Source organism: Sminthopsis crassicaudata, chromosome 4 (assembly GCF_048593235.1).
Source record: "Sminthopsis crassicaudata isolate SCR6 chromosome 4, ASM4859323v1, whole genome shotgun sequence".
NCBI classification, from domain to species: domain Eukaryota; kingdom Metazoa; phylum Chordata; class Mammalia; order Dasyuromorphia; family Dasyuridae; genus Sminthopsis; species Sminthopsis crassicaudata.
In genome coordinates, this window is record NC_133620.1 from 183,383,518 (window position 1) to 183,410,275 (window position 26,758).

The 26,758-nt window shown below is 33.9% G+C and overlaps 1 protein-coding gene and 1 pseudogene across 1 annotated transcript in view; one reads left to right on the forward strand and one right to left on the reverse strand.

Moving 5' to 3' along the window:
• The window catches only part of MCM9 (minichromosome maintenance 9 homologous recombination repair factor), a 187,325-nt gene extending 169,151 nt beyond the window's left edge, over positions 1–18,174 (forward strand). Inside the window, exons 11-13 of the mRNA XM_074310001.1 lie at positions 219–301; positions 12,033–12,178; positions 16,025–18,174. Of these exons, the coding sequence (XP_074166102.1) occupies positions 219–301; positions 12,033–12,178; positions 16,025–17,540 (1,745 nt within the window). The 3' untranslated portion in view covers positions 17,541–18,174. The remainder of the gene's footprint in view (positions 1–218; positions 302–12,032; positions 12,179–16,024) is intronic.
• A 7,274-nt stretch (positions 18,175–25,448) lies between these two features.
• Positions 25,449–26,165, reverse strand: LOC141540677 (large ribosomal subunit protein eL18 pseudogene; annotated as a pseudogene).
• Positions 26,166–26,758: the final 593 nt, after the last annotated feature.

A 26,758-nucleotide genomic window follows, 5' to 3' on the forward strand; every position in this document is an offset into this window, starting at 1 on the left:
AATATATTATTTCAGTTATTATAAAAATCATCTGTAAAGCTATTTAAATTTAGCTCCTTTATGCTGATTATTGGGAAATTAATTTTTCATTAGTAGTTCATTCAGAAGATAATTTTTTTCCTGGGCCAGAAGATGAATTGCATTTACCATCCCCATTCATTCATACAAAGAAAATGACTTATATCCTGGTGGCTCTGAATAACTTATTATTTTTCTAGCTCATGCCCGGCTGATGTTCAGAGATACAGTGACTCTGGTAGATGCGATTACAGTGGTGTCCGTGATGGAATCCTCAATGCAGGTACATTTTGATGCTGAAATATTCATTATAGACACTTAAGTAGGGAAAAAAAATTTATTCAAACCACATAAGCTCTCCTAAGTCTAAAGATCCAAAGCCTGAAAGGAACTTTGCAAGCTTATAAGATTTTTTGTGTAATATACTCATGCAAATTTTTTAAAATTATGTGACTAAATTGTAAGTTTGAAGCTAATATTTTGCTCATCTTTATATCCATTTTAGAGTCTAGCATGATGTCTTTTGTTTAGTAGGCACTCAGTAAATGTTTGTCTAATTCAATTTATATTGTTTCTGCTTCTCTAACTTTTTTCATTAATTTTTTTAACTTGTCTGTTCAGTTTTGATGATTTAAACTTTGTTCCTCTGTCTATCCTTAACATCTCATGGTTTTGACAATTTTGACTATACAAAGATAGTTTTCAACATTTACCTTTGCAAAACCTTGTGTTCCAAATTTTTGTCTCTCTTTCCTTCCCTTCCTTCCTCTAGACAGCAAACAATCCAATATAGACTAAATGTGTGCAGTTTTTTAAAACATATTTCTATATTCATCATGCTGCACAAGAAACATCTAATCAAAAGTGAAAAAAAAACACAAGAAAGAAAAAGAAACAGCAAGCTTCTGTAAATTTAAAAAAAAAAAAAAAAAAAAAAAAAAAAAGAACAGGCAGAGGAGATAGAATCCAACCATAGAAAGTTACTGTGGGAATAGGGAAAATCATGGTTTGTCTTCAGAGGAAGATACTGAAGTTAAAAAAAAAAAGTCCCTCCTTCATGCTCAAAAAAATAGTTAAAAGAATTCAAAATAGACTTTAAAATCAAATGAAAGAACTTGAAGAAAAATTTAAAAAAACAATCCAAACAATTCCATAAATTATGAAAAGAAACTCAGTCAACTGAAAAAGGAGATCCAGAATGTTAAAAAAGAAAATGACTCCTTGAGAACTAGAATTGGGCAAGGGGAAGCCAGTAAAATTATGAGACTAAGAAATAATAAAACAAACTATAAAGAATGAAAAAACAGAAGAGAATATGAAACATCTCATAAGAAAAACAACTGATCTGAAGAACAGAACAAGAAGAGAAAACTTAATAATAGGACCTCCTGAAAGCTACGATTAAAAAAAAAGAATCTTGATACAATAATACAAGAAACAACTAAAGAAAATTGCCCTGAAGTGTTAGAACAAGAGGGGAAAGTAGAACTAGAAAAAAAAAATCTGTCAATCACTACCTGAAAGATCCTATGAGAAAAACCTACAGAAAACATAGCCAAATTTCTAAATCCCCAGGTCAAGGAGAAAATACTTGAGCAGTAAGAAAAAAAACAATTCAAATATCATAAAGCCACAATTAGAATCACACAAGACATAGCAGCACCTACATTAAAGGATCACAGGTCTTGAAATATTATATATAGAAGAGCAAAAGAGCTTAGGTTGTAGCTAAAAATGTTATCGCCTGATTTCAGAAAGGCCTGGAGAGACTTGCATGAACTGATGCTGAGTGAAATGAGCAGGACTAGGAGATCATTATATACTTCAACAATAATACTATGTGATGATCAATTCTGATGGAAGAGGCCCTTTTCAACAAGATGAACCAAATCAGTTCCAATAGAGCAGTAATGAACTGAACCAGCTACACCCAGCAAAAGAACTCTGGGAGATGATTGTGAACCACTACATAGAATTCCCAATCCCTCTAATTTTGTCCACTTGCATTTCTGATTTCCTTCACAGGCAAAACACTATTCTTTTTGTACAGCAAAATAACTGTTTGGACATGTATGCATATATTGTATTTAACTTATACTCTTAACATATTTAACATGTATTGGTCAACCTGCCATCTGGAGGAAGGGGTAGGGGGAAGGAGGGGAAAAGTTGGAACAAAAGGTTTTGCAATTGTCAATGCCGAAAAATTACCTATGCATATATCTTGTAAATAAAAAGCTATAATAAAAAAATAATTTTTTTTAAAATAAATAAATGTCATCACCAGCAAAGTTAAGCATAATCTTGAATAACAATTTTTTAAAAAGTATTCAATGAATTGCCAGAATTTCAGAATTTTGTTGCAAAAAGACCTGAACTTAATAGAAAATTTGACATGCAAAATTCAAAAGAAACATAAGATCAATATCAAAGATTAATTACAAGGGACTGAATAGGGACAGTTTATGTTTTAAACATGGAAATGAATTTGTAAACTGTATTATGTCTAAGATTGTCATTAGAAACTGAGGAGTTCAAAAGAAAGATTGGGTAGAGAAGAGTATGATGTGATCCTAAAAAGAAAAACATATAGGAAACACATAGGAATTAGGGGGAGGAGGGCTGGTAGTTCTGGAACCCTACTTTCATCAAGAATGGATTAAAGAGGGGGCAGCTAGGTGGGGCAACTAGGTAGAGCAGTGCATAGAGCACCGGCCTTGAAGTCAGGAGGACAAATCTAGTCTCAGACACTTAACACTCTGAAGCATAGGCAAGTTACTTAACCCCAATTGCCTCGGGGGAAAAAAAAAGAAAAAGAATGGATTAAAGAGAAAACTACATATGTGTATAAGAGATTTTGAAATTCTTCTAAATAATAAGAGAGTAAGAAAGAAATAAGAGAATAAGGGGATAGGAAAGGGGAAAGGATAAGGGAGGAATTTTCAGAGGAAATCTATTTACATCAGTTCAGGATTAAAGAGAGAAAAACATTCATTTAGAAGGGAATAAAAATCTTCCAAATTTATAAAGAAATAAGAGGGTAAGGGGTATAGAAGGGTGTGTAGATTAATCAAAGAATGTAGGATAAGGGTGGGGAGAGAGGATAAGAGATATCCTTGATGAAGAGGGGAGATAAATTAAGGAGGGCAAAGCTGAGGAGTAAGATAGCATAGGAAACAAAAGATACACACAATAGATAATAAAGATCAGGAGTAGAATTCTTTAGGTTTTAAAAAAAAAAAGCAGGAATAGTCATCATGATTTCTGGAAAAGTTAAAGCTAAAATTGTTTTAATCAAAGAGAAAAATAGGGAAATTACATTGCATGTCAGCTGTATTAATCAATATTGTTTTAGACTATTTAAAATAACTAGCCAGTATAAGATTGGAATATTATGATGTAGAAAATGATTACTTGATATTGGTATTATGATCCATATTACCCTCCAGGAAAATCAGAGCATGGAATATGGAAAGCGGGGAAGGATGATAAAAGAGAGGACATATTGGGGGAGGAAGTGGTCTGTAGTAAAACACTTCAGGATGGGCAGGGTAAAAGGAGAGAGAATAAATAGGGGGAAATACAGTTAGCAGTAGTAATTGTAAAAAGAATTTTGAAGCAAGTTTCTCTGATAAATTCTCATTTCTCAAACATGGAAGGAACTGAGTCAAATTTATAAAAAGAAAATAGCTGTGCCTCAATTAATAAATGATCAAAAATTATGATCTGTGCCCAAAGGAGTATAAATTCATATGTATCTTTTGACCTAACAATAACATTACTCATATGAATATCAAAAGATATTTTAAGAGGTGGGTAAGGAAAAGGATCCATATGTACAAAAATATTTGTATTAGTTCTCTTCTCAGAGCAAAGAATTGGAAATTGAGGGGATGCCCATCAATTGGGGAATGACTGAATAAATTGTATTTTATGGCTGTCATGAAATATTGTTATTCTATGGGAAGTAATGAGTAGGATGCTTTTGGAAAAAAAAAAAAAACACAAAAAAAACCCCTAGAAATTCTTCCATGAACTCAAGCAAAGTGAAATATACTATATACTAAGTAATAGTAATGTTCTGGGATGACCATCTATAAAAGATTTTGCTATTCTCTGCAACATAATGATCCATGACTACCCTGAAGGACTTATGATGAAAAATCCTATCCATCTCCAGAGAAGGAACTGAATGTGTCTGAATACCAATTGAATCACACTCTCTTTAAAAAAATAATAATAATAAATTGAGAATTTTTTTATTAGGATGAGAAATTTATGTTTTGTTTCATGACTTTTATGGAAATATATTGCATAACTTTACATGTGGTTTCTTAATGGGGGCTAGGGACAGGGATAAGAAAGAATGTGGAACTCAAATGTTTAAAAAAAATTTTTAATTGTTTTAAATGTAGTTGGGAAAAATATTAAATAAATAGGATTTTTTTATAAAAAGAAATGATGAGTCAGTGGATATAGAAAAATATAGAAAGACTTGAATTTATGAAAGAAGGGATTATTCACTTTCAGAGAAACTGAAGATAAGCACAGTGTGATCTTCTAGATATAGGCATATATAAAACCACACATATATGAATGAATATGCATATAGATATATCTGATTCTAGAAATCTATTATGTATGTGTATATGTGTATGTATATATATATGGGTAGAGAGGGAGAAAGGATAAGTATATAACAGGAAGAAAAAAGAAAATCTACAAAGAAGCAAAGATGAACAGCTCAGAACACAATGTGTAGTATTTATTATATAAGCTTTCTTAAAATGGAAATTGACTGCTTTTGTATTTTGAATTATTTCATGTTCTACACATGTTTTTTTTCTTTTTTCTTTTGTATTTTTAAAATAAATTAAAGAAAAGGGAAAAAAGGGAATCTAGAAGTACATATTAAAGGTTACAAAAATAATCACAGCCTTTAATTCATAATTCCATTTTCGAAAATATGCACTGAAACTATTCTTTAAAAAAAATTTCAAGCTATTTATGCAAAGATTTTTATGCAGTATTATATGTAATCTCAGAAAATCAGAAATGACCTGCCTAAAAATAGTTGAACTAATTAATAAATTGTGTTACTCTAATGTAATGGAATACTATAATAATCTGGAAAAATCTTTATAAAATGATTCAAAGCAAAAAAAAAAAAAAGGAACAGCTGAGAAAAATGAATGAGTATTAAATGGGTAATCAAAATTTTGATCAAGACTAAGAGAGATGGAAAGATTGCCATGATACTTTATGTATTTAATTCTGTATTAATTTAAATGTAAATAGTTACTAAGCTGAAAGGAAACATGATATAATGAATGCAGAGTCAGCCTCAGAACCAGAACCAAGTTTCACCTTTTACACATACTACCTTGTGTGACTTTGGTCGTCTCTAAACTAAAAGGCCAGATACTATCTAAAATTCTAAATGGATACCTGCAGAGGAGGCACCAATCTATATTGGTAAAGAGAATTTCATCCCTGGAAGTTCACTATCTATACTAATAAAATCATAAGATTGATTAAAAAAAACTTATTGAGCAAATGTTGCGCTTTTAAGATTTTTTTTTAATAGAAAGAAAAGTCAATGGATTTCTCTATAGTTGAGTATCTCTGGAAAAGCATAATTTAGGGGGAAATCAGATTGCAAGCAAAGTGAATAATGAGGAAGTAAAGATTGTTCTTTCTAGGCATTTGGCATTAAAAGGGAAGAGAGGCATATGGGAAAAAAAAATTCTATTCTGCCTTTTTTCCTAATCTTTAGCTTTTGTTTTTGCAAAGAGTTTTATAGTCGTAATCACATAGATCTCAAATATTTTCAGAAGATTTGTTTAATCCCAGGTAGTTTATATACCTTATAATGATATCTTTCCATTGACAAGAATTTATTTTCTCTCTCTCCCATCCCACCGCCAACTGGAAAAACAAAACATTTGAACTAAATAAGCTTAGTTGAGTAAACAAATTTCCACATTGGCCATGTACAAAATGTGTGTCTTCATTGTCTTTCTATGGTAGCCAATATTCTTTATCATTGGTCTTGTAGAATCAAAACTGGTCATTTCACTAGTCAAAGTTCTTAATTCTTTAAAAGTTAGTCCATTATGTGGTTCTTTTCAACAGTGAGGTGATTCAGAGCAATTCTAATAGACTTGTAATGGACAGAACCATCTGCATCCAGAAAGAGGTCTGTGGGGACTGAATGTGGATCACATTATAGTATTTTTACCTTTTTTGTTGTTTGTTTGATTTTTTTCTTTCTCAATTTTTTTCTTTTTGGATCTGATTTTTCTTGTGCAATATGATAATTATGGAAATATGTATAGAAGAACTTCACATAGATTACTTGCAATTTAGGAGGGGGCTGGAGGGAAGGGGGGGAAGAAATATTTGGAACACAAGATTTTGAAATTAGTCTTTAAATGTTGTCATAATTCATTGTATTATATAAATTATTATCCTGGTTCTGCTCACTTCATTCAGCATCACTTCATACAAGTTTTCCCAGGATAATCTAAAACCATCTCTTTCATATTTTTTGCAGTACAGTAGTATTCCCTTATACTTATCTACCTTACTTTGTTTAAACATCCCCAAATCTATGGCTACCCCTTTAGTTTCCAATTCTTTGCTACTTCAAAAAGAGCTATTATAATAAATATTTTTGCATATATGTATCCTGTTCCAATTCTTTAATCTCTTTGAGGTATAGACCAATTAGTAGAATTGCTAGTTTAAAAGGGTAACTAAATTTTGGGACATTTCTTTCCAGCATAGCTGGATCAGGTCAGAACTTCATCAATAGTTAATTGATATGCTTGTTTTCTCCCGCATTTGTCATTTTCCTTTTGTGTCAGCTTGCCAATCCACTGAGTAGAATGTAAGAGTTGTTTTAATTTGTTTTTCTTTGATTATTACTGTTTTGAAGCATTTTTTATTTTCATATCTCTGCTAATAGTTTAGATTTCTTCCTATGAAAACTGTCTATGTTTGTTGACCATTTATCAATTGGAGAATACCTCTTGTTTTTATAAATTTAAATCAATTCTTTATATATCTTGGAATTGAGACCTTTAGCAGAGCACCCTTTCCAATTAACTGTTTCCCTTATAAATTTCAACTGCATTGGATTTATTTTGTGCAAAAAATGTTTACATAATCAAAGCTGTCCATTTTACCCTTTGTGACTCCTTTGTGTTGCATGTTTGGTTATATCCATAGATTGGGAAGATAATCTTTTCTCCTCTAATTTAATTACAAAATACACTGAAATTATACATCCATATAGAACTTATATTAGTATCTGGTATGAGGTGCTGAGATTGACCTCATTTCTGTTCTTCCAGGATTAGTTGATGAATAGTGAATGAGTCTTTACCTCAGTATCTGGGGCCTTTGAATTTATCGAACATTAGACTACTAGATTTGTTTACTTCTATATATTGTATACCTAATCTCTTCTACTTTCACCTCTAATTTTTAACCAGTCCAAATAATTTTGATGATTACTGTTTTATATGATATCTAGTCCTGATAGGACTTACTATGACTTTCTTTGAGATTCTTGAGTTTTTGTCTTCCCCAAAAAGAATTTTTTTCTTACTAGTTAAAGTAATCATTTAGTGCTTTAGTATGACACTGAATAAGAAGATTAATTTAAATAATATTGTCATTATTTTTATTTTGACCCAACCTACCCAAGAATGATGACTATTTCTTTAATTATATTACCAACAAAACCTAACCAAGAAATTACATTTAAAATAATTGTGGACAGTGTAAAATTCATGGAAGTATACCTGCATATAGAAGAACTATATAAACACAATTGCAAGACTTTTCACAAGAATAAAGATCTCAAAAATTGGAGAAATATTAATTGCTGATGGGTAGGTAAAGCCAATATAACAAAAATGACAATTTTAACCAAATTAATTTACTTATTTAGTGCCATGCCAATCAAACTACCAAAGAATTATTTTATAGAACTAGAAAAAATAACAAATTCATCTGGAAAATAAAAGATCAAGAATAGGAAAAGAAACAATGACAAAATGTGAAGGAAGGAAACTTAGCAGTACCAGATTTCAAACTATATTACAAAATGGTAATCATCAAAACAATGTAGTAGTTGATCAGTGGAATTAGGTATGAAATATAAAATCATAAATTATTATAGTCCTTTAATGTTTTATAACAACCCCCCCCCCAAAAAAAAGATCCATGCTTTGGTGATAAGAACTCAATAATTGACAAAAACTTCTAGGAAAACTGTAAAGCAGTCTGGCAGAAACTAGGCATAGACTGTATAAAAAGATATAGTCAGAATGGGTATAAGATTTAAATGTAAAGGTGACATCATAAACAAATTAGGGAAGCAGGGAAAATTGTACCTGTCATATCTATGAATAAAGGAAGAATTTATGGCCAAACAAGAAATAGAAAGTATCACAAGAGGTAAAAATGGATCATTTTGATTACATGAAATTAAAAAGATTTTGTATAAAAAAAAGCAAATTTATCCAAAATGAGGAAGAAAGCTGGAAATTGGAGGGGGAATTGCAGCACTTTTCTCTGATAAAGGCTTCATTGTGCAAATATAGTGAACTAAGTTAAATTTATAAAAATAAAAGCCATTCCCCAATTGATAAATGGTTAAAGGACATGAACAAGTTGTTTTTAGAAGAAATCAAAGCTATTAATAGTTATATAAAAAAGTGTTCTAAATTACCAATATGCAATATAGATAAATGCAAAGTAAAATAACCCTGAGATACCACCCCACACCTATCAGATCGTGTAAAGTTGTGAACTAGTCTAATCATCAGGAGAATAATTTTGAACTATGACCAAAAGGCTATAAAATTGTGCAAACCCTTTGACTTAGCAAAAGCACTATTTATTGGTCTTTCTCCAAAAGAGATTAAAGAAAAAGGGGAAAGAACCTATTTGTACAAAAATATTTATAGTAGCTCTTAATTGCAAAATAGAAATACCTATCAACTGGAAATGGCCAAACTAGTTGTAGTATATATTTGTGATGGAATACTATTGTGCTATAAGAAATGATAAAAGGGATGGTTTTGGAAAAACCAGAGAAAACTTATATGAACTGATATAATGTGAAATAAGCAGAACCAGGAGACATAGAAATAGCAATATTGTAATGATGGTCAACTGTGAAAGACTTAGCTATTCCAAGAGAATTCCAAAGGACACATGATAAAAAAAAATGCTGTCTACCTCTATGGAGAGAACTGATGAACTAACTCTTAAGTGCCAAATGAAACATAGTGTTTTTCACTTTTTTTTGCCTTTTTTCTTTTTTGCAACATGGCTAATATAAAATTGTGTTTTACATGACTTCACATATAATATTTATCATATGACTTTCCTTCTCAATGGGTGTAGAGGGACTGAAAGAAGGAAGAGAATTTGAAACTCAAAATTTTTTTTTAAATGAATGGTATGAATAAATTATCTTTTAAAAAGTGATGATTTGAAATTATTTTATACTCTGCAGTTTTGCTGAAGTTACTTTCATTTAATTTTTAGGTAACTCTTACTTTGTAAGTAAATTATTACATCATTTAAAATATTATAATTTTGTTTAATTTTTACATATTGTTATAGCTAGCATTTCTAGCACTATATCAAATAGTGATGTTGATAATGAACATCTTTATTCTAATCATATTGAAAAGATCCCCATTTTGCATTACGCTAGTTCTTAGTTTTAGATATGCACTATTTATTATATTAAAGTTCATTTGTTACTATTTTTCTAATTTATTGGGACATAAATGTGTGTGTTGCATTTTGTTGAATTCTGAATTTTAATCAAAATAACATGAGATGCAGTTTATTAATTTATACATATATATACATACATAACACACACATACATATACATACTAAGTTCAGATGGGGAGAATTCCCTCTGCTACTAAGAATACTCTAATCAGCCAACTTTCTACTTATATTTTATATAAAATATATAAATATAAATTTATATTTCATAGTAATTTGATAGTATTTGATATGAAACATATCAAAATTTCACAATAAAGTGAAATTTGTTTAAAGTTTTTGATTCACTGGATAGAACAATAGTAATGTTAATATTTTCTTTTTTAATTTTTTAAAATTAAAGCTTTTTATTTTCAAAACATTCATGGGCAATTTTTTCAACATTGATCCTTGCAAAACGTTTTGTTCCAAATTTTCCCCTCCTTTCCCCCACGCCATCCCCTAGCTGGCAGATAGTCCAATGCATGTTGAATATGTTAAAATACATGTTAAATCCAAATACAGTTATCTTGCTGCACAAGAAATCACATCAAGAAAGAAGAAAAAAAATTGAGAAAAAAAACAAAATGTAAGCAAAAAACAATAGAGAAAGTGAGAATACTATGTTGTATTCCACACTCTGTTCCCATGGTACTCTCTCTGGGTGTAGATGGCTCTTTTAATCACTGCACAAAAGTGGAACTGGCCTGAATCCTCTCATTATTGATGAGAGTGACGTCCATCAGAATTAATCATCATATAGTCTTCTTGTTGCCGTGTATAATGATCTCCTGGTCCTGCTCGTTTCACTCAGCATCAGTTCATTTAAGTCTCTACAGGCCTCTCTGAAATCATCCTACTGGTCATTTCTTACAGAACAATAATATTCCATAATATTCATATACCACATTTATTTAGCCATTTTCCAACTGATGAACAGCCATTCAATTTCCAGTTTCTTGCCATTACAACAAGGGCTGCCACAAACACTTTTTGCACATGTGGGTCCTTTTCCCTCCTTTAAGATCTCTTTGAGATATAAGCCCAGTAGAAATACTGCTGGATCAAAGGGTATGCACAGTTTGATAACTTTTTGAGCATAGTTCCAAATTGCTCTCCAGAATGGTTAGATGCATTCACAGTTCTGTTAGATTCTTACTAAGTGCTAATGAGATAATGAGATGACAACTGCACATTACACAATTCCACCAACAATGTATCAGTGTCCCAGTTTTACACATCCCCTCTAACATTTGTCATTATCTTTTGCTGTCATCTTGATCAATCTGAGAGGTGTGTAGTGGTACTTCAGAATTGTCTTAATTTACATTTCTCTAATCAATAGTGATTTGGAACACCTTTTCATATGATTAAAAATAGTTTCAATTTCTTCATCTGAAAATTGTTCATATCCTTTGACCATTTATCAATTGGAGAATGGTTTGAATTATTATAATGTTAATGTTTTCTTTGGCTAAAAATGTTTTTAAAGGTTAAAGGGTCTTTAACAGCTTAAAACAGTTGTCATCATATTTTTAAATTTTTTTTACCTTTTACCTAACTAGATAGGGAAGAGGAATTTCACCTGAGAGTAACTGAGATCATTGTATCCTTACATATTGAGGTTTATAAATGGATATGAAAGAAGAAAATTTAACTATTTGGATTGGTTTTATTACCTGGACTCAAAATTTAGAATGAAACTTGGCAAGAGTTTAATCTAGATAATTTGGATTTTGATATCAGGAAATCTGAGCTGAGGTCAGGGCTAAAAGAGGTAAAGGCAACGATAAAGTAGGAACTTCCCAACTCAGAGTAGTAAGCTCCAGTGGGATGGGAGTAAATAGGGGAGGTCATAAATGGCTAGTGATGCTATTGGTGATCATCAAACCAGATCAGACTTAAAGAAGTTAAGGAGACAGGTAGGAAGGCATGGACTAGCATGCTATATCCCCACAGAAGATGTGAGACAGGAGATTTGATGGAAAGATTTAGCCCCCCTAGATAACTTTTTTTTTTCTCTCAGTAGGTATATCTTTATTTGAACCCTTAGTTATTGCTGTCTGATTCAGGCCCTGAAATCACTAATGAAGCTTTACTGGGATTGCTAAAACCCTTATGTTGACAAGGGAGCTCATCTAAAGAAACTGGGTGATATTTTATTAACATCATAACTTTCTGAGAACTTTCTACTTATTTTTTGATCCCTGTAGGGAGGTGCTCTTCTGGGAGGTGTGAATGCTCTCCATACATCATTTCCTGAAAACCCTCTGGATCAGTACCAAATGCAGTGTGAAATGATTCTGGAAAAGCTGGAGCTTCAGAATCTTCTGAGTGAGGAACTAAGAAGACTTGATAGGTGAGGAGAAAAAAAAGCCAGAAGAAACTTTTAAAAAATAATAATAATCTGACAATGACAGCAATAAGAATTAACATATTAAATGGAAATTTTCTATAGGTTATGCTAATTTGGTGAATAATTAATTTTCTGGTTTCCAGAAAAGTTAATTCTCTATTTTCTTATAACTTCCTATGTAAGAAACAAAAATTCTGAGTTCAAGTAAATTTAGAATTACATGGCTGCCTGGTGAGCCAGGGAATTTAGGTAATAACCTAATCTAATCTAATCCCATGCTACACAAATTTATTGGATGACAAATTCACTTCATATTTTTATTGGATGGCAAATTTGATTCATGTTGTTTGCTAGGTTTTCTCTTCTTCTGGTGAGTTGGTATTGGAATTAAAATTTAGGGAGGAACAAATATTGTTAGGAAAAAGGAAGATGTTGTGGGGGAAAAGGAGGAGTCAGTCAAGTAGCCCTTCTTAACCCTACTCAAGAGAAATATGTTTTTGCAGGTTCTACTAGAAATGTATCCTGACATATCAGACAAGAGTGTTCTATTGGAACCAAGAAGAACCTAAAGTCAAATTCTACCTCAAATAATTATTAGTTGTATGACCTCTCTGAGTCTCAGTTTCCTCAATTGAAGAATGGGAATAATAATAATAGCAACTATTTTACAGGGTTGCTGTTAAACCCAAATTATATAGTGTATATAAAGTGCCATATAAATCTATCTGCTATAAATACTATTATTCTGATGATATTAGTAATAATATTTATTATTATTATTATTATTCCTTTATCCCAAGCAGCCAGTGTGCAGAAATACTAGACATATTTATAAACATCCTTGGCTTTTATGGAAAACAATCTTTTTTCTTGTTTACAAATGATAATTAATTTTATGTTAACCCAGTAAGGGAAATTACATTTGTTTCAGATGTTTTGGTAGAAAACTGAAACTGGTTTTCTGATATATCTAAAATTACTCATTCAGTTAGTTAAAAATAGAAATAATTAATAACATTATGTACCCAATAATATTTCTGTTAGCCCAGGCTAACTACTTTACTTTTTTCTCCAATTCTCCTACCAGAATATACACACAAATTCAGGTGTCTTGAATTAGATGGCCAAATTGGATAGCTCCTTAAGGGAAAGTAGAACTTCTATTTTAAGTAAAAATATATTTGCTCCAAATCATTGTAACTCAAAAATGATTGATACTTGTTTCATAACCTTCTTTTCTATTATTATTTTTTGTCTAGACTTTTCTTTCTTTTTTTTTAATTAAAGCTTTTTACTTACAAAACATATGCATAGGTAATTTTTTCAACACTGACCCTTGCAAAACTTTCTGTTCCAAATTTTTCCCTCCTTCTCTTCTACTCTCTCCCCTAGATGTCAGGAAATCCAATACACATTAAATACGTAACTTTATTTTCTAACAAATTTTCCTATATTAAGCATGACAAACTTACTCATAGAAATAATAACATTATGTGCCAGTGAAATTGTAGTAAACCTTCACTTTGTGTAAAAAAAAAAAAAGTCTTTTTGATCAAGAACTTTGAGGGAATTAATGAAAAAAACAAATGAAGGTGGCCTAGCTGTACCAGACCTATTATAAAACGTGATCATCAAAACCATTTGTTACTGGCTAAAAAAATAAGAGTAGTGGATCAGTGGAATAGGTTAGATTCACAAGACATAGTAGTAAGGACTAGTCAAGGACTTAGTGTTTGATAAACCCAAAGACTCCAGCTTCTGGGATAAAAACTCATTATTTGACAAAAATTGCTGCGGAAAATTGGAAAATAGTTAAGATGCACATTGACCCATCTAATGTGGGTTAGGTATGACCCACACCTAACACCCTATGCCAAGGTAAGGTTGAAATAGGTTCATGATTTAGAAGAGTGATATATTATAAGCAAATTAGAAGAACAAGGGATAGCATACCTCTCAAATCTGTGGAGAAGAAAGGAATTTGTAGCCAAAGAAGAGCTAGAGAGCAGTATGAAATGCAAAAATGGGTAATTTTGATTACATTAAATTTAAAAATAACTCCCCTTCCCTGTTTGGCCTGTAGGAAGCTCTCTCTTGTTCAAGAGAAGCACCTTAGCTCAAAGTTGTTGAGCTTTGGGTTGTTTACTTTTTGTTGTAACAGATCCTTTTCATGATCTCCCAGGTCTGCCTTTTTGTCTTTGGAAGGTCTGTTCCTTGATAATGAAGGAGAGCACCCTGTACCTATAGTATAAGGAAGGGGAAGGAGAGGAGAGAAGAATGTGAGTGTTGTGTAGCGTTACACCAGCAGTGTGTCCTTTACCTCTCCCCCCAACTTCAGGAAGATCCTCCCAGATGAAAGAAAGAATAGGAAAAAATAAAAAAGATATAATTCTGCCTTCAAGCCTTCCTCTCTACCATATATTTGTATTGAAAGGCAACCATACTGATGCAACCACTCAGAGTAACAAAACTAAGCGGCTTGGAGATTTTGATGGGAAATAATCTAGTCTTTTTACAAAGTAAGAAAATGAAAGTGGCAGATGGCTTTTTTCCCCTTAGGAAAGAATTCTTTATTCCTTGGGGAAACTGTATAATTATAATCAAACAGTTTATATTTACATAGCACCTTTCATCTCCAAATGCTTAAAAGCCCATGGGGTAATAATGGCCATTTTACTCATCTCTTTAAAAAAGAATGGTAAAGAGCTTCTTTTTAGAGGGAAAAAAAAATGAATAAACTGCAAGCATTTTTAATAGGGAAAATGTAATTATCAAAGTAAATATTTGTCTAGGAAAATAGAATTTGTGCTTCCAAGGCAGGAGGATCAAATGAAAGGATATTTAGACAATAATCTTGGGCCACTTAATGTTTCTATGCTGCAGGTTTTTCTTCTGCAAAGAAGTTGGACTAAACTATTTGAGATCCCCTTCCAGAGTTAAAATTCAAAGAATGTATATACTTTTTGCTGTAATCACACTGTTCTGGTCCAGTGGATAGAGAGCTGGGCCTGGAGTCAGAAGAGAAAGTTTAGTCTGTTTGCCTTGGTTTTCTCATCTGCAAAATGGGAATCATAATAGTCCCTATTTCTGAATTGTGAAGATTAAAGGAGACTGATATTTGCAAAGCACATCACACAGTACTCAGCATATAGTTAGCATTATATAAATGCTAGCTATTATTGTTAAAATGCTGATTGGAAGAAGAGACTGGGCATTGACTCTCAACTAGTTTTAAATGACTCAGACTTCCAAAGTGACTCAGAAATTTGTACCATTTAGCTGTTCTTACTCCCTTTACTGTCATGACACCTACATTTTTCCTAATTAATGCTATACACATAGCTAGAAATCCATTTTATTAGTCTGGCTATATTTCTGTGATATTATTGAAGAAGGAAAATTCCACTTCCTGATATAGTGGATAGAATATGGAATCTTTCTTATTATTTCTGTGTGTTCTTTTTTAAAAATTTAAAGCGTTTTATTTTTAAAACATATGCATGGATATTTCAACATTGACCCTTGTGTTCCAAATTTGCCCTCCTTTCCCTCCACCCCTCCCCTGAATGACAAGTAATCCAATATATGTTAAACATGTATAATTCTTCTATATTTCTCTATGTTCTTGAGGAAGTTATTTAACTTTTTTGAACCTCAGTTTCCTCATCTATAAAATTAGTGAGTTAGATTAGATGATCTTTAAGGCCTCTCTTTTCTATCAGTCCTATGAATGAATTAATTTATTCATATCTGGTATCGTGAGGTCTTTACCAGGGCAAGAGAAATTAAAACTTCAAAATGAATCCATTGATGCAGTTACAATTTTCTCTCCATTTTCCCCCCTCTTAGGCTAAAGAATCAAAATCTTCAGTTGTCACAGCCTGGAGAGAAGGATCTAGAATCTCCTTGTGAGTCTTTGGGAAATGATTGCATAGAAAAACCTAAGCCTTCCAAACAGAAAGAAGCCCACTGTAATGCACAGACCTCCTCTGTTAGAGAAGATACCAAGAGCAGTGAACACTTCAGGTCCCCATCACACCAGGCAACAAGAGAAAAGAGAAGGACAGAAACCCCAGGTCAGCCCAACCAGGACAGAGACAGCAGCTTGCACTGGTTTGATTCCGTGGCAAGTGGGCATACAGATTCTGAAAACAACTTGGCTAGGCCTCCTGCTCCTGAGATGACCAAAGACAGCGCAGCTTTGATGGCACCCAGTGACAAATCCCACTGCAGGGAAAAGAGAGCAGGGAGCAAAGCGGAAAATGACCAGCTTCCAGCAGCAGCCAATACAGATGCTCCTTTGATGTTCAAGAAGCCTTTTCATTTTGCTAAAAAACAACTCAACCAGTCAGAAACAATTACTGAAGAAGCAGTGTCTCCAGAAGGGCCTGATGCAGGGATTACTCGGCATGTGCCTAAGAGACAGCAGGAATCCCAGCAGTTCTCTGAAAAGTCTTCAAGCGCCCAAATTATTTTGCCTCTTTCTCCTGCAGAAGTAACTGGGAAAGTGTTAAATTCAGAATCGGATTTAACTCTCCCTCATCATCCTCACCTCACTCCCTTACAGAGAGCTCCTTCAGAGAAAAGATTGTCATCTGCCATGAAAAAAAGACACAAAAGTGAGGATGAGGTGAAAAGAATAACAAGGAGCATCCCTGACGATGAGGGCGATGAGGTTTCAGGGCCCCCATTGGCTAAGCTGGCCAAGTTTACATTCAAACATAAGTCAAAGCTGAACCACTCTGAAAACAATAATCACACTCCTCTTCCTGCCACATGTAAAACTTCAGTGACACTTCCTCAGATCTCCAGCCATAGAACAAACAAAGGAGAGGCAAAGGAAGAAGAAAAGTGCCCCAAAAAGGACACAAAAAAGCCAGCGTCCATTTCTGAGAACAGAAGGTTGAGGGAGCTAATGCACAGTCAGACCAGGGAGATGCCATGGCAGCTGCAAAGGAAAGGTGAGGGAAGAGAATCTCCTCCAGTCACTCACACTAAATCTGGGGTTGAAAACCAAGCTGGTGAAAAAGAGAAAAAGGAGGATTCATCCAATGCTAAAAGCAAGATTAGAGCTTGCACATTAGCTAAACTAGCAAGTTTCTCCTTTGCTGGCTCTTCTGAATCCAAACCAGAGACCCCACCCACTCCTGGAAACACAAACTGGAGCGAGGGAGGCCAGAGCCACCCTCCTACAAGCCCAGCTGTAGCCCTTGGCAGAAGGAAAACGTTTCAGTTGGAGGAGGCTGGAGAGAAAGCTGTCAATTTAGGAAAATCTCTCTTCACCTTTGCAGAACTAGATGATGATGATGATGATGCGTTAGATTTTGATTGGGAGGAGGAAATGAAGAAAAATTCCAAATTGTAGAGTTCCATCATCTTCCTTCAGTGGATCACCTCCCGGTGACTAGTGGCAGAGTCTCCAGTGAAGGAGAAACAGAATCCTTGTCCGTGATACTCATCAGGTTTTGTGATTTTCACTTTGGGCTCCTTTGTGCCTCTACACAATTTGAAAAAGTTATATGATCATTTTATGTTGGTCTAGCATCTGATCATAAGCAATGTCAGAGACTTTGTTCTTAATTCTATCAACAAACTCCTTGTGTCTCAGCAGATGCTTTCTGCTGAGTTGGTCTTTCCTGGATCCCTTTTTCCAACCACTTGTTAATGAGGGCTGAGGCCAGGAAAAAAAGCAAATGAACCTTAATTTTTACTTTCCTACATCATGATTCTTTGGATTATATCAGTGAAATTACTGCCATTAGCAATGAGTTTTTCAAATATCATGTGGCTTTCTTTGCCTGACGATTTTGTGTTTCTTGTTATATGTCTGATTAATATTTGTCTAGAATGTTTTCTTCTTTTTTTAATTTTGTCTTCCATGGTAATCACTTAAGAATCCAATTACCATCCTTTGTCAGCTTTGTATTATGTTGGCCTTGAGTTAAACTTTTCTGAAGTTTTCATCTCATTTAAGGGACACCATTTTCTATTTTAGAATGTACTTTTTTCATTCAGCTTGTTTTCTGGAATGGGAAGGGAAAAGAAAAAGATGTGGGATAAGGCTAAATCATACATCATATCTCAGGTAACTAGATCCACAAAATAGGATTGTGAGCCCTTCTTGAGTGGTTCACTTGCCCTAAAGCTTATTTGGTGGCAAGAGATACCTTAAACCATTTTTCTTAGTTGATTTCAAGCAAATTCTTAGTTTGGGTTCCCATGTACATTTCTAGTGTTTCACAGGATTCCATCATCATGAGTTTTTCTCATCTGAAGAATCAATTTTCATTTTTGTGTGCTTCCCCAAGCCATCTGGGGGAAAAACATGTAGTATAAAGGACTATAAATATATATTAAAGGGAAAAAAATTCAAGAATTATTCCTTAACTCTGAATCAACTTGCCAGAAGGTTTTTATTTCAAACCTATGATCTCATTACACTTTCATAATGTTAGAACATTTAAACTCTCTAAAAGTTATACCATCTTCTGTTTCTCATACTGTATTACACCAGATTAAATTCTAATGTGCTTATACTGAAACACAGACGGTTGATTTTGTGAATGCTCTTGTCTCCTAATGAATATGTGTCCATGAGCCATTCTGTGAATGTGCAGTGGTATGGGAGAATTTCCTTCTTTTCTTCTTAATTTTCTTGCCTTTCTTTCATATTGTTGAGAAATAAAAGTAAAAGATACAAGTATTTTGAGATGGTTATCTTTGTTCCAATTTAACTAAAATATACAATCTGTTTTATTTTGTTTTGTCTTTTTGCTAAAGATATACTTAATTTTAGGTTAGCACAAGTCCTTTCTTAATTGAATAAGATTGACTTTCTATCCTAATGAACAGGACAGAAATGACTTTTCAGCACTAACTTTGTGTTAAATCTTTGTAGTGGATTTAAAAGAATGCTTGTAAAGCACTTGTAAAGTGCTCTTTATTCCTATACTCATAGTACAAAACTTTCTGCCCAATTGATAGAATGTCATGGAAACCAGTGACTGAGTAAATAACTGCCCATCCATCAAAAGAATCCTTAGATTAATCCTCATGCAGATCCATTACTTTAAGGAAATTTTAATTCTGCCCTGGAATTAGAAAGTCTGCCAGAGGCCACATTTGGCTAGAAACTTTGTAATGCCCCTAAGTTGAACAGATCTTGTAAGCATGGGAGGATAGGAAAAATTTGAATTTAATCACTTTATAATATATAACATTTGAAAGTTAAAAAACACTTTGATATACATTAACTCATGTGTTTCATTGCTGACATTCCCATTCCTTTCCCATGTGTTAGGTTGTCAGTAGCCCTGGGACTACATAGCAAAAGAGCTCAGAGGACCCCTACTATCCTGTATGTCACACACATGCACGGAAGATAAAAGCAGATAATTGATCCACATTGTGCCTCTGTCTACAGGGTTTGTAAACTCCTTATTGTAAAAAGAGAGGAGACCTCTTGGGGGTATACAAAGAAAAACCCACTCTTACCCCAAACAGTCACCATCATAAGGAAGACTGGAGATTACAAATTAACTGACTTTCAAGTTGTTTCTCTCCTTTCTTCTGCCTCAGTCCTCCTGTCAGTTTTCTGCCTAGGATGCTTATGAAGAGTACTCAGTGGAAATGTTTATAATAGGGAGTTATTTGTCTCTGATGACTTCAAATTGTCCTAATTATAAAATTAGCATAATGTAAATTTGATAATAAAGACAACTATTTTAAAAAGGAAAAATCAATATTTTAAAGCAGATCTGTGATTTAATTAATGTAGGAAACTCTCAACAAAGAAACCTCCATGTTGGTGCAGAGCAACAACTGTTCTTAATTTAGAATTTGAACAGTTGCCTGAGGCACTAAGGGAAATGACATGTTCAGGATAAGACGACCATTGTGTGCCAAAGGTAGGTCTTAGACTCAGGTAATTTTTACTCTAATGCCAATGCTCTATCCATGTGTGTTCTACATGTATATTTATCCTAATTTCACCAAGAAGTAGAGAAGAAATGGGTTATCTTTTTTTTTTTTTTTTTGAAGTGAAAAAAAAAATTTTTTTTTCAAAACATATGCAAGGAAAATTTTTCAACAATGACCCTTGAAAAGCCTTGTGTGGCACTTCCCCCCCTTCCTCTACCCCCACCCCTAGATGGCATGTAATCCAATATTTGTTAAATATGGTAAAAATATATGTTAAATCCAATATAGTTATACATATTTATACAATTATCCTGCTGCACAATAAAAATCAGAAGTTTTAAAAAATGAGAAAGAAAATAAAATTCAAACCACAACAAAAAGAGTGAAAATGCTATGTTGTGATCCACACTCAGTTCCCACAGTCCTTCCTCTCTCTGCTTTTAGATGACTCCCTTCATCACTGAACAATTGGAATTGGTTTGGATCATCTCATTGTTGAAGAGAGCCATGTCCATCAGAATGAATCATCATATAGTCCTTCTGCTGCCATGTATAATGATCTCCTGGTTCTGCTCATTTCATTTAATATCAGTTCATGTAAGTCTTTCTAGGCCTCTTTGAAATCATCCTGCTAATCGTTTCTTACAGAATAATAATATTCCACACCATTCATATGCCACAACTTATTCATTCTCCAATTGATGGTCATCTATTCGGTTTCCAGTTTCTAGATACTACAAAAAGAGCTGCCACAAACATTTTTGCACATGTGGGGGTCCCTTTCCCTCCTTTAAGATCTCTTTGGGATACAAGCCCAATTGTATAACCCTGCTGGATCAAAGGATGTGCACATTTTGATAGCCCTTTATTGCTTTCCAGAATGGTTGGATCCATTCACAATTCTACCAACAATATATTAGTGTCCTAGTTTTCTTACATCCCCTCCAACATTCTACATTATTTTTTCCTGTCAGCTTAGCCAATCTGAGAAGTGTGTAATGATATCTCAGAGTTATCTTAATTTGCAAGAAATGGCTTATCTTGTGGAAGCAAACTGACTGTTTCATTCCATGAGACTCTAGTTGTAAATTAAATTGTAAATAGCCTAGAAAAATGAACGGGCTCCAATGTATTTGTACTGATTAATTGGGATGAACTTACTGTCTGCAATAACTCAAATAAGACAAGTACAAATACAGTATTAGGTTTTTGTTAGTTTTTTAAATGCCTATTGACACAAAAAGTGGTAGCAGCATGGTATTGGAGCGATGGACCACAAAATAAGGAATCGGGGAAACCTTCATTTTAGTTTGAACTTAATCCCTATTATTGTTGTGTTCTTGGTGTATTTCCTTCTTTTTTATAAAGAGAGAGGATTCGACAAAAAAGAGACAGATTGCTAGACCCTAAAGTTGGAAACATCTGGGTTCAAATCTCAAATTAGAATTACTATGATCATGGGCATGAATCCTTCAACCTCTCTCAGCCCCATTTTCATCAACTGTAAAATGAATACAATAAAAGTATCAACTTCACAGACTTAAAGTGAGATACAAATTAGACAGTTTATGTAAAGCATTTTTCAAACTTGCATACATTATATCAAAATCAGATATTTTCATCCAATCTCCCTTCTAGCTCAGAGTTTATGAATGGATTAGTCCTATGATTCCATTGGGATAGGGAAGTTCAAGAGAAGGAAACTTCCTCTCTACCAATAATGTAGGTCAGCATCTTCTAAGCAACTTGAAATCTTTTAAAAATATTTTTTGTTAAACATTTCTCAATTATATTTGTTTATAGCTCATTTTTCAAAATATATGCAAAGACGGTTTTCAACATTTACCCTTGCAAAACCTTGTGTTCCAAATTTTTTTCCCTCCCTCCCCACCTCCTCCCTTCCCTTGATAGCAAGTAATCCAATATAAGTTAAACATGTGCAATTCTTCTAAATATATCTCCACATTTATAGGTTAAACATGTGCGATTCTTCTAAATATATTTCCACACTTATGCTGCTACACAAGAAAAATCAGATCAAAAAGAAAAACAAAAACAATCAAACAACAAAGAGGAAAATACTATTTTGTGATCCAGATGCAGTTTCCACAGTCCTCTGGGTATAGATAGCTCTCTTCATACCATTGGAACTGACCAGAATCATCATCTTGCTATTGAAAAGAGCCACATCCATTACAGTTAACCACATAATTATTCTGTTGCTGTCTGCAATGTTCTTTTGGTTCTACTCACTCCACTTAGCATCAGTTCATGTGAGTCTCTCTCCAGGCCTTTCTGAAATCATTTTGCTGGTCATTTCTTATAGAATAATAATATTCAATTACATTCACATACCATAACTTATTCCCCAACTAACTGATGGACATCAACTCAATTTCCCGTTCTTTAGCACTACAAAAAGGGCTGCTACAAACATTTTTGCATAAGTTGGTCTTTTCCCCTTTTTTATGGTCTTTTTGGGATGCAAATCCGTTAGAGATACTGCACAGTTCTTTGTGATCATTTATCACCAATTACATTTTTAAAAAAACTTTAACATTCCTTTTTAAAGTTTTGAATTCCAAATTTTCTCCCTTATTAGCCTTTTCATACCCCTTGAGAAGAAAAGCAATATATCAATTATACATGTGAAGTCATACAAAATATATTTTTATAATAGCCATATTCCAAAAGAAAATGCACATGCACAAAAATAGAAAAAATAAAGTGAAAAAATATGTTTTAATCTCCACTCAGGAGTTCATCAGTTCTCTCTCTGGTGATAGATAGCCTTTCTCATCATAGGTGCTTTGGAAGTGTGTTAAATCATTATCTTGATCAGAGTAGTTAAGTCATTTGCAGTTGATCATCATATAATATTGCTATTACTGTTACAGTGTTCTCCTACTTCTATTCAATTCCTTTTGCATCATTCACATAGTCTTCTCATGTTTTTTTCTGAAACCATCCCATTCATCATTTCTTGTAGCACATTCCAACACATCATATACTATTACTTATTCAGCCATTCCCCAGTTAATGGACATCCTCATCCATTCCAATTCTTTGCCACTACAAAAAGAGCTGCTCTAAAATTTTTGTACAAATGGGGAGGAATTTTGACATGTTCAGACCTGTGCTTTATAAATATCCCTTAACAGCTGAGTGGAGAATGAACTGGAGTGGAAAGAAACTTGAAACCTATAGGGAGACTAACCTGCAGGCTATTTCAATAATCCAGACATGATATGTCAATAATGTTAACAAGTAATATAATTTTACTTTGAAATCCTTATTTTTTTGCCTTGTGGAAATACAATGCATTTTGTTATTTATCATTAATTGGTTCAAGAAGAAACAATGAGTGGTGAAAATGACCAGTACCGAATGAATTTTTCCCATTAAAAAGTATGTCTCAAGTCTGTAGCCTGTCTTTCCCTACCTATTTCCTCAAAGTGGAAAATAAGGTTTCCAGCTCCTCTTTTCTTGACCTTCTTGACTTCCTGAGAGGCCATTCCATAATGTCTCAACTTCCTGGCTGGGGGTATGGGGATGTGTATATGTGTGAAGGATTGAGGGGCTGGATGTGGAAGCAGAAGCTATAGTCCTGCACCTTCCACCATGCAGGGTTCTTGCCATAGCCCAGAACTTCAGGCTGTAAGGAGTTCTGTATTCTCCTCCACTGCCTCCACATGGACTCCCATGGATGCTGCTCTTGCTCCTGTTGCTTCTCTTCCTGCTCCGGCTTGAGCATGTGCCACTCTGTGCCCCTTCCAGTACTGCTGTTTTGGGGACTGGGAGACTAAGCTGCAACCACATCATCCTGTCTCGGGAATTGGACACATCACACATAATCTCAGCATCATGGGCTCAAACCTGATAGTGTTACACACTGCACTTAATTGGGGAAGACTTGCCCAAGGTGAGAGACAATTTGCGTGGCCAACCTCATATCCCTACCACTCAATCAATGCAACTAATCAAGTGCAATGAGTGCTGAGAAAGCATCAAGTTCTAAAGCATTTTTTTCACCTCAGTGCATCAAACACTAAATTCAATGAGTTTTGAAGTGAATGAATGCTGAGGTTCCACTATGTGGAGATAGTAATATAAACGCTCATAATTATATGGACATAAAGCATATTTGCATTTTATTGTTCAGTCCAACACTTCCTGACCTTATTTGGGTTTTTCTTGGCAAAGGAAACTGGAGTAGTTTGCCATATCCTTTTCCGGCTTATTTTACAGATAAGGAAACACTTAACAGTGTTAAGTGGCTTACCAAAAGTCATGAAGCTAGTGAGCATCTAAGGCCAGATTTGAACTCACAAAGATGAGTCATCTTGACTTCAGATCTTGCACTATCCACTGTACTGCCCAGCTACTTATAATTACATAGACAGAAAAAATTATAGTAGTATCAAAAAATAATAATAATTCTGATCAATTGACACAATCAGTCCTTTTAGTAGGCACAGTATCCAGAACGTTCTCTGCCTTAGTTACAACTGAACAGTTTTACTCCATTATGAACACCACCCTAAGAAAAGATATCAGTTGCTAAGTGAAGTGAACAGAACCAAGAGATCATTTTACATGGCAACAGCAAGATGATATGATAATCATTTCTGATAGATGTGACTCTCTTCAACAGATGATTCAGACCAATTCCATATGTACCCAAAGAGAGGACTGTGGCTACTGAGTGTGGATCTCAGTATAGTATTTTCACTCCTTTTGTTATTTCCTTGCATTTTGTTTTCTTTCTCATTTTTTCCCTTTTTGATCTGATTTTTCTTGTGCAGCATGATAATTGTGGAAATATGTATAGAAGAATTGCACATGTTAAACAAATATTGGATTACTTGCTGTCTGGGGGAAGGGGTGGGGAAAGGGAGGGAAAAAATTTGGAACACAAGGTTTTGCAAGGGTGAATGCTGAAAATTATCCATATGTTTTGAAAATAAAAAGCTTTAATTAAAAAAAAAGATATCAGTGATCTTGAATTGAAGGTGATCAGAATTTTGAGGGGACTAGAGCCCATACTATTTGAGGGCAATTGAAGGTCTTGAAGTTGAGTAGAATAAGGAAAAGGAATGTGTCATCAAGCATTTGAAGAATTATTTTAGGGAAGACTAAATTACCTTTTGCTGCTTGTTCTAGAAGACAAAGGTAAATGTATATAAGTTACATACTGGCAGACCTCATCTGGGAAAAAAAACCCCACAAAACAACCTTCTTAATCATTAGAACTCTTCAGAAGTTGAATGAGACAGACTTAGGAAGTAGTTGGTTCCCCTTTTCACTGAGCATCTTCAAATTTAGACTGTTCAACTTTTTGTTTTGTTGTTATCTAAAAATCTTTACTATAATAAAGAGGAAGGAGGTTTTTGTAGCTGTGACTGGCATAGCAGCCCTTGGCACACCCAAATTTTCAGCCCTTGGATCAGACATACCATTTAATGTAACTGTGGGGAATGCCAAATGCTTTCCCAAAATGCCTATACTCCTGAGGACCAGACATCAGGACGGTGCCCTAGCCTTTGGGTGAGCTCACGGCTAACTAGTCAAAAGTGAGGGTCTGCCCACCAACCTTGAGGATGCAATACTAGTAACACAAAAGGGACACACCATCAGCTTGGGGACATCCTGGATCCTCACATCTTCTGTCATAGTCCCAGCAATCATAACTTTCTTATTTTCTCTGCCAGCGTCATTTTCCTGATTATTTGGGACAGGGATAGGGACAGGGGATATGGGGCAGGGAATTGATCTGGCTCATGAATAATCTGTTCAGCATAATTTTGTTGAAAGTTGAGTTGGTTCTGAGGTCCAGGCTCTAGAACATCTTCACCAGCAGCCACAAGTAAATGTGCTGGCTCTTGGTTTCCTTGAGCCCTATTTTCTGGTCCCTGTGCAGATGTTGACTTCCATGCTGATGCCCTCCCAAATGCAGCCCAACCAGGAAAGTGAATAACCACTTGTTGAGGATATTATAGAAGAATTCCTGTTCGGGTATGAGTAGAAAAGGTGAATCTAACCACAATTCCAAAAGGCTATGATGAAACATACTATCTACCTCCATATAGAGAGTTGATATATTGAGAGTGAAGAATTAGGTACTTTTTTTGATATGGTTAATGGAGGAATTTTTTTTGCTTAACTCTATAAATTTGTAATGAATTTTAGTTTTCTTGCCTTCTTAGTGGGTGGGAGAATTGAAGGTGGGAAGAAGAAAATTCAGAACTGATAGTAGAATAAAATTGAATTATAAAAAGAATTGATAGGTGTCTCAGGTCTGTTCTAACACTTAGATTCAGAGATCGCTAAGGTTCTTTCCATCCATAAAATCTATGATACTATAATCTCTTCCAGCTTATAATTCTATAATGGAATAGAGAGGGTCAGGAATAGCTTACTGTGATATTTATGGCAGTTTCACTCTTCCTCAAAATTAAAATAAAAATGGTAATCCAGAATATTTTTAGGTCATCTAATAATGCAAAATTTATCCTTAATTTTTTTATCACTTTCTGAGAAATTAAACTGTAAATGAATCCAAGAAATTTAAAACTATCTTGAAATGTTTGTTAAGTCTCGAGACCTTTGTAGTTACCTTTTCTCCAAGGTTACTCAATTTATGTTGCCTTGAAAAGGAAAAGA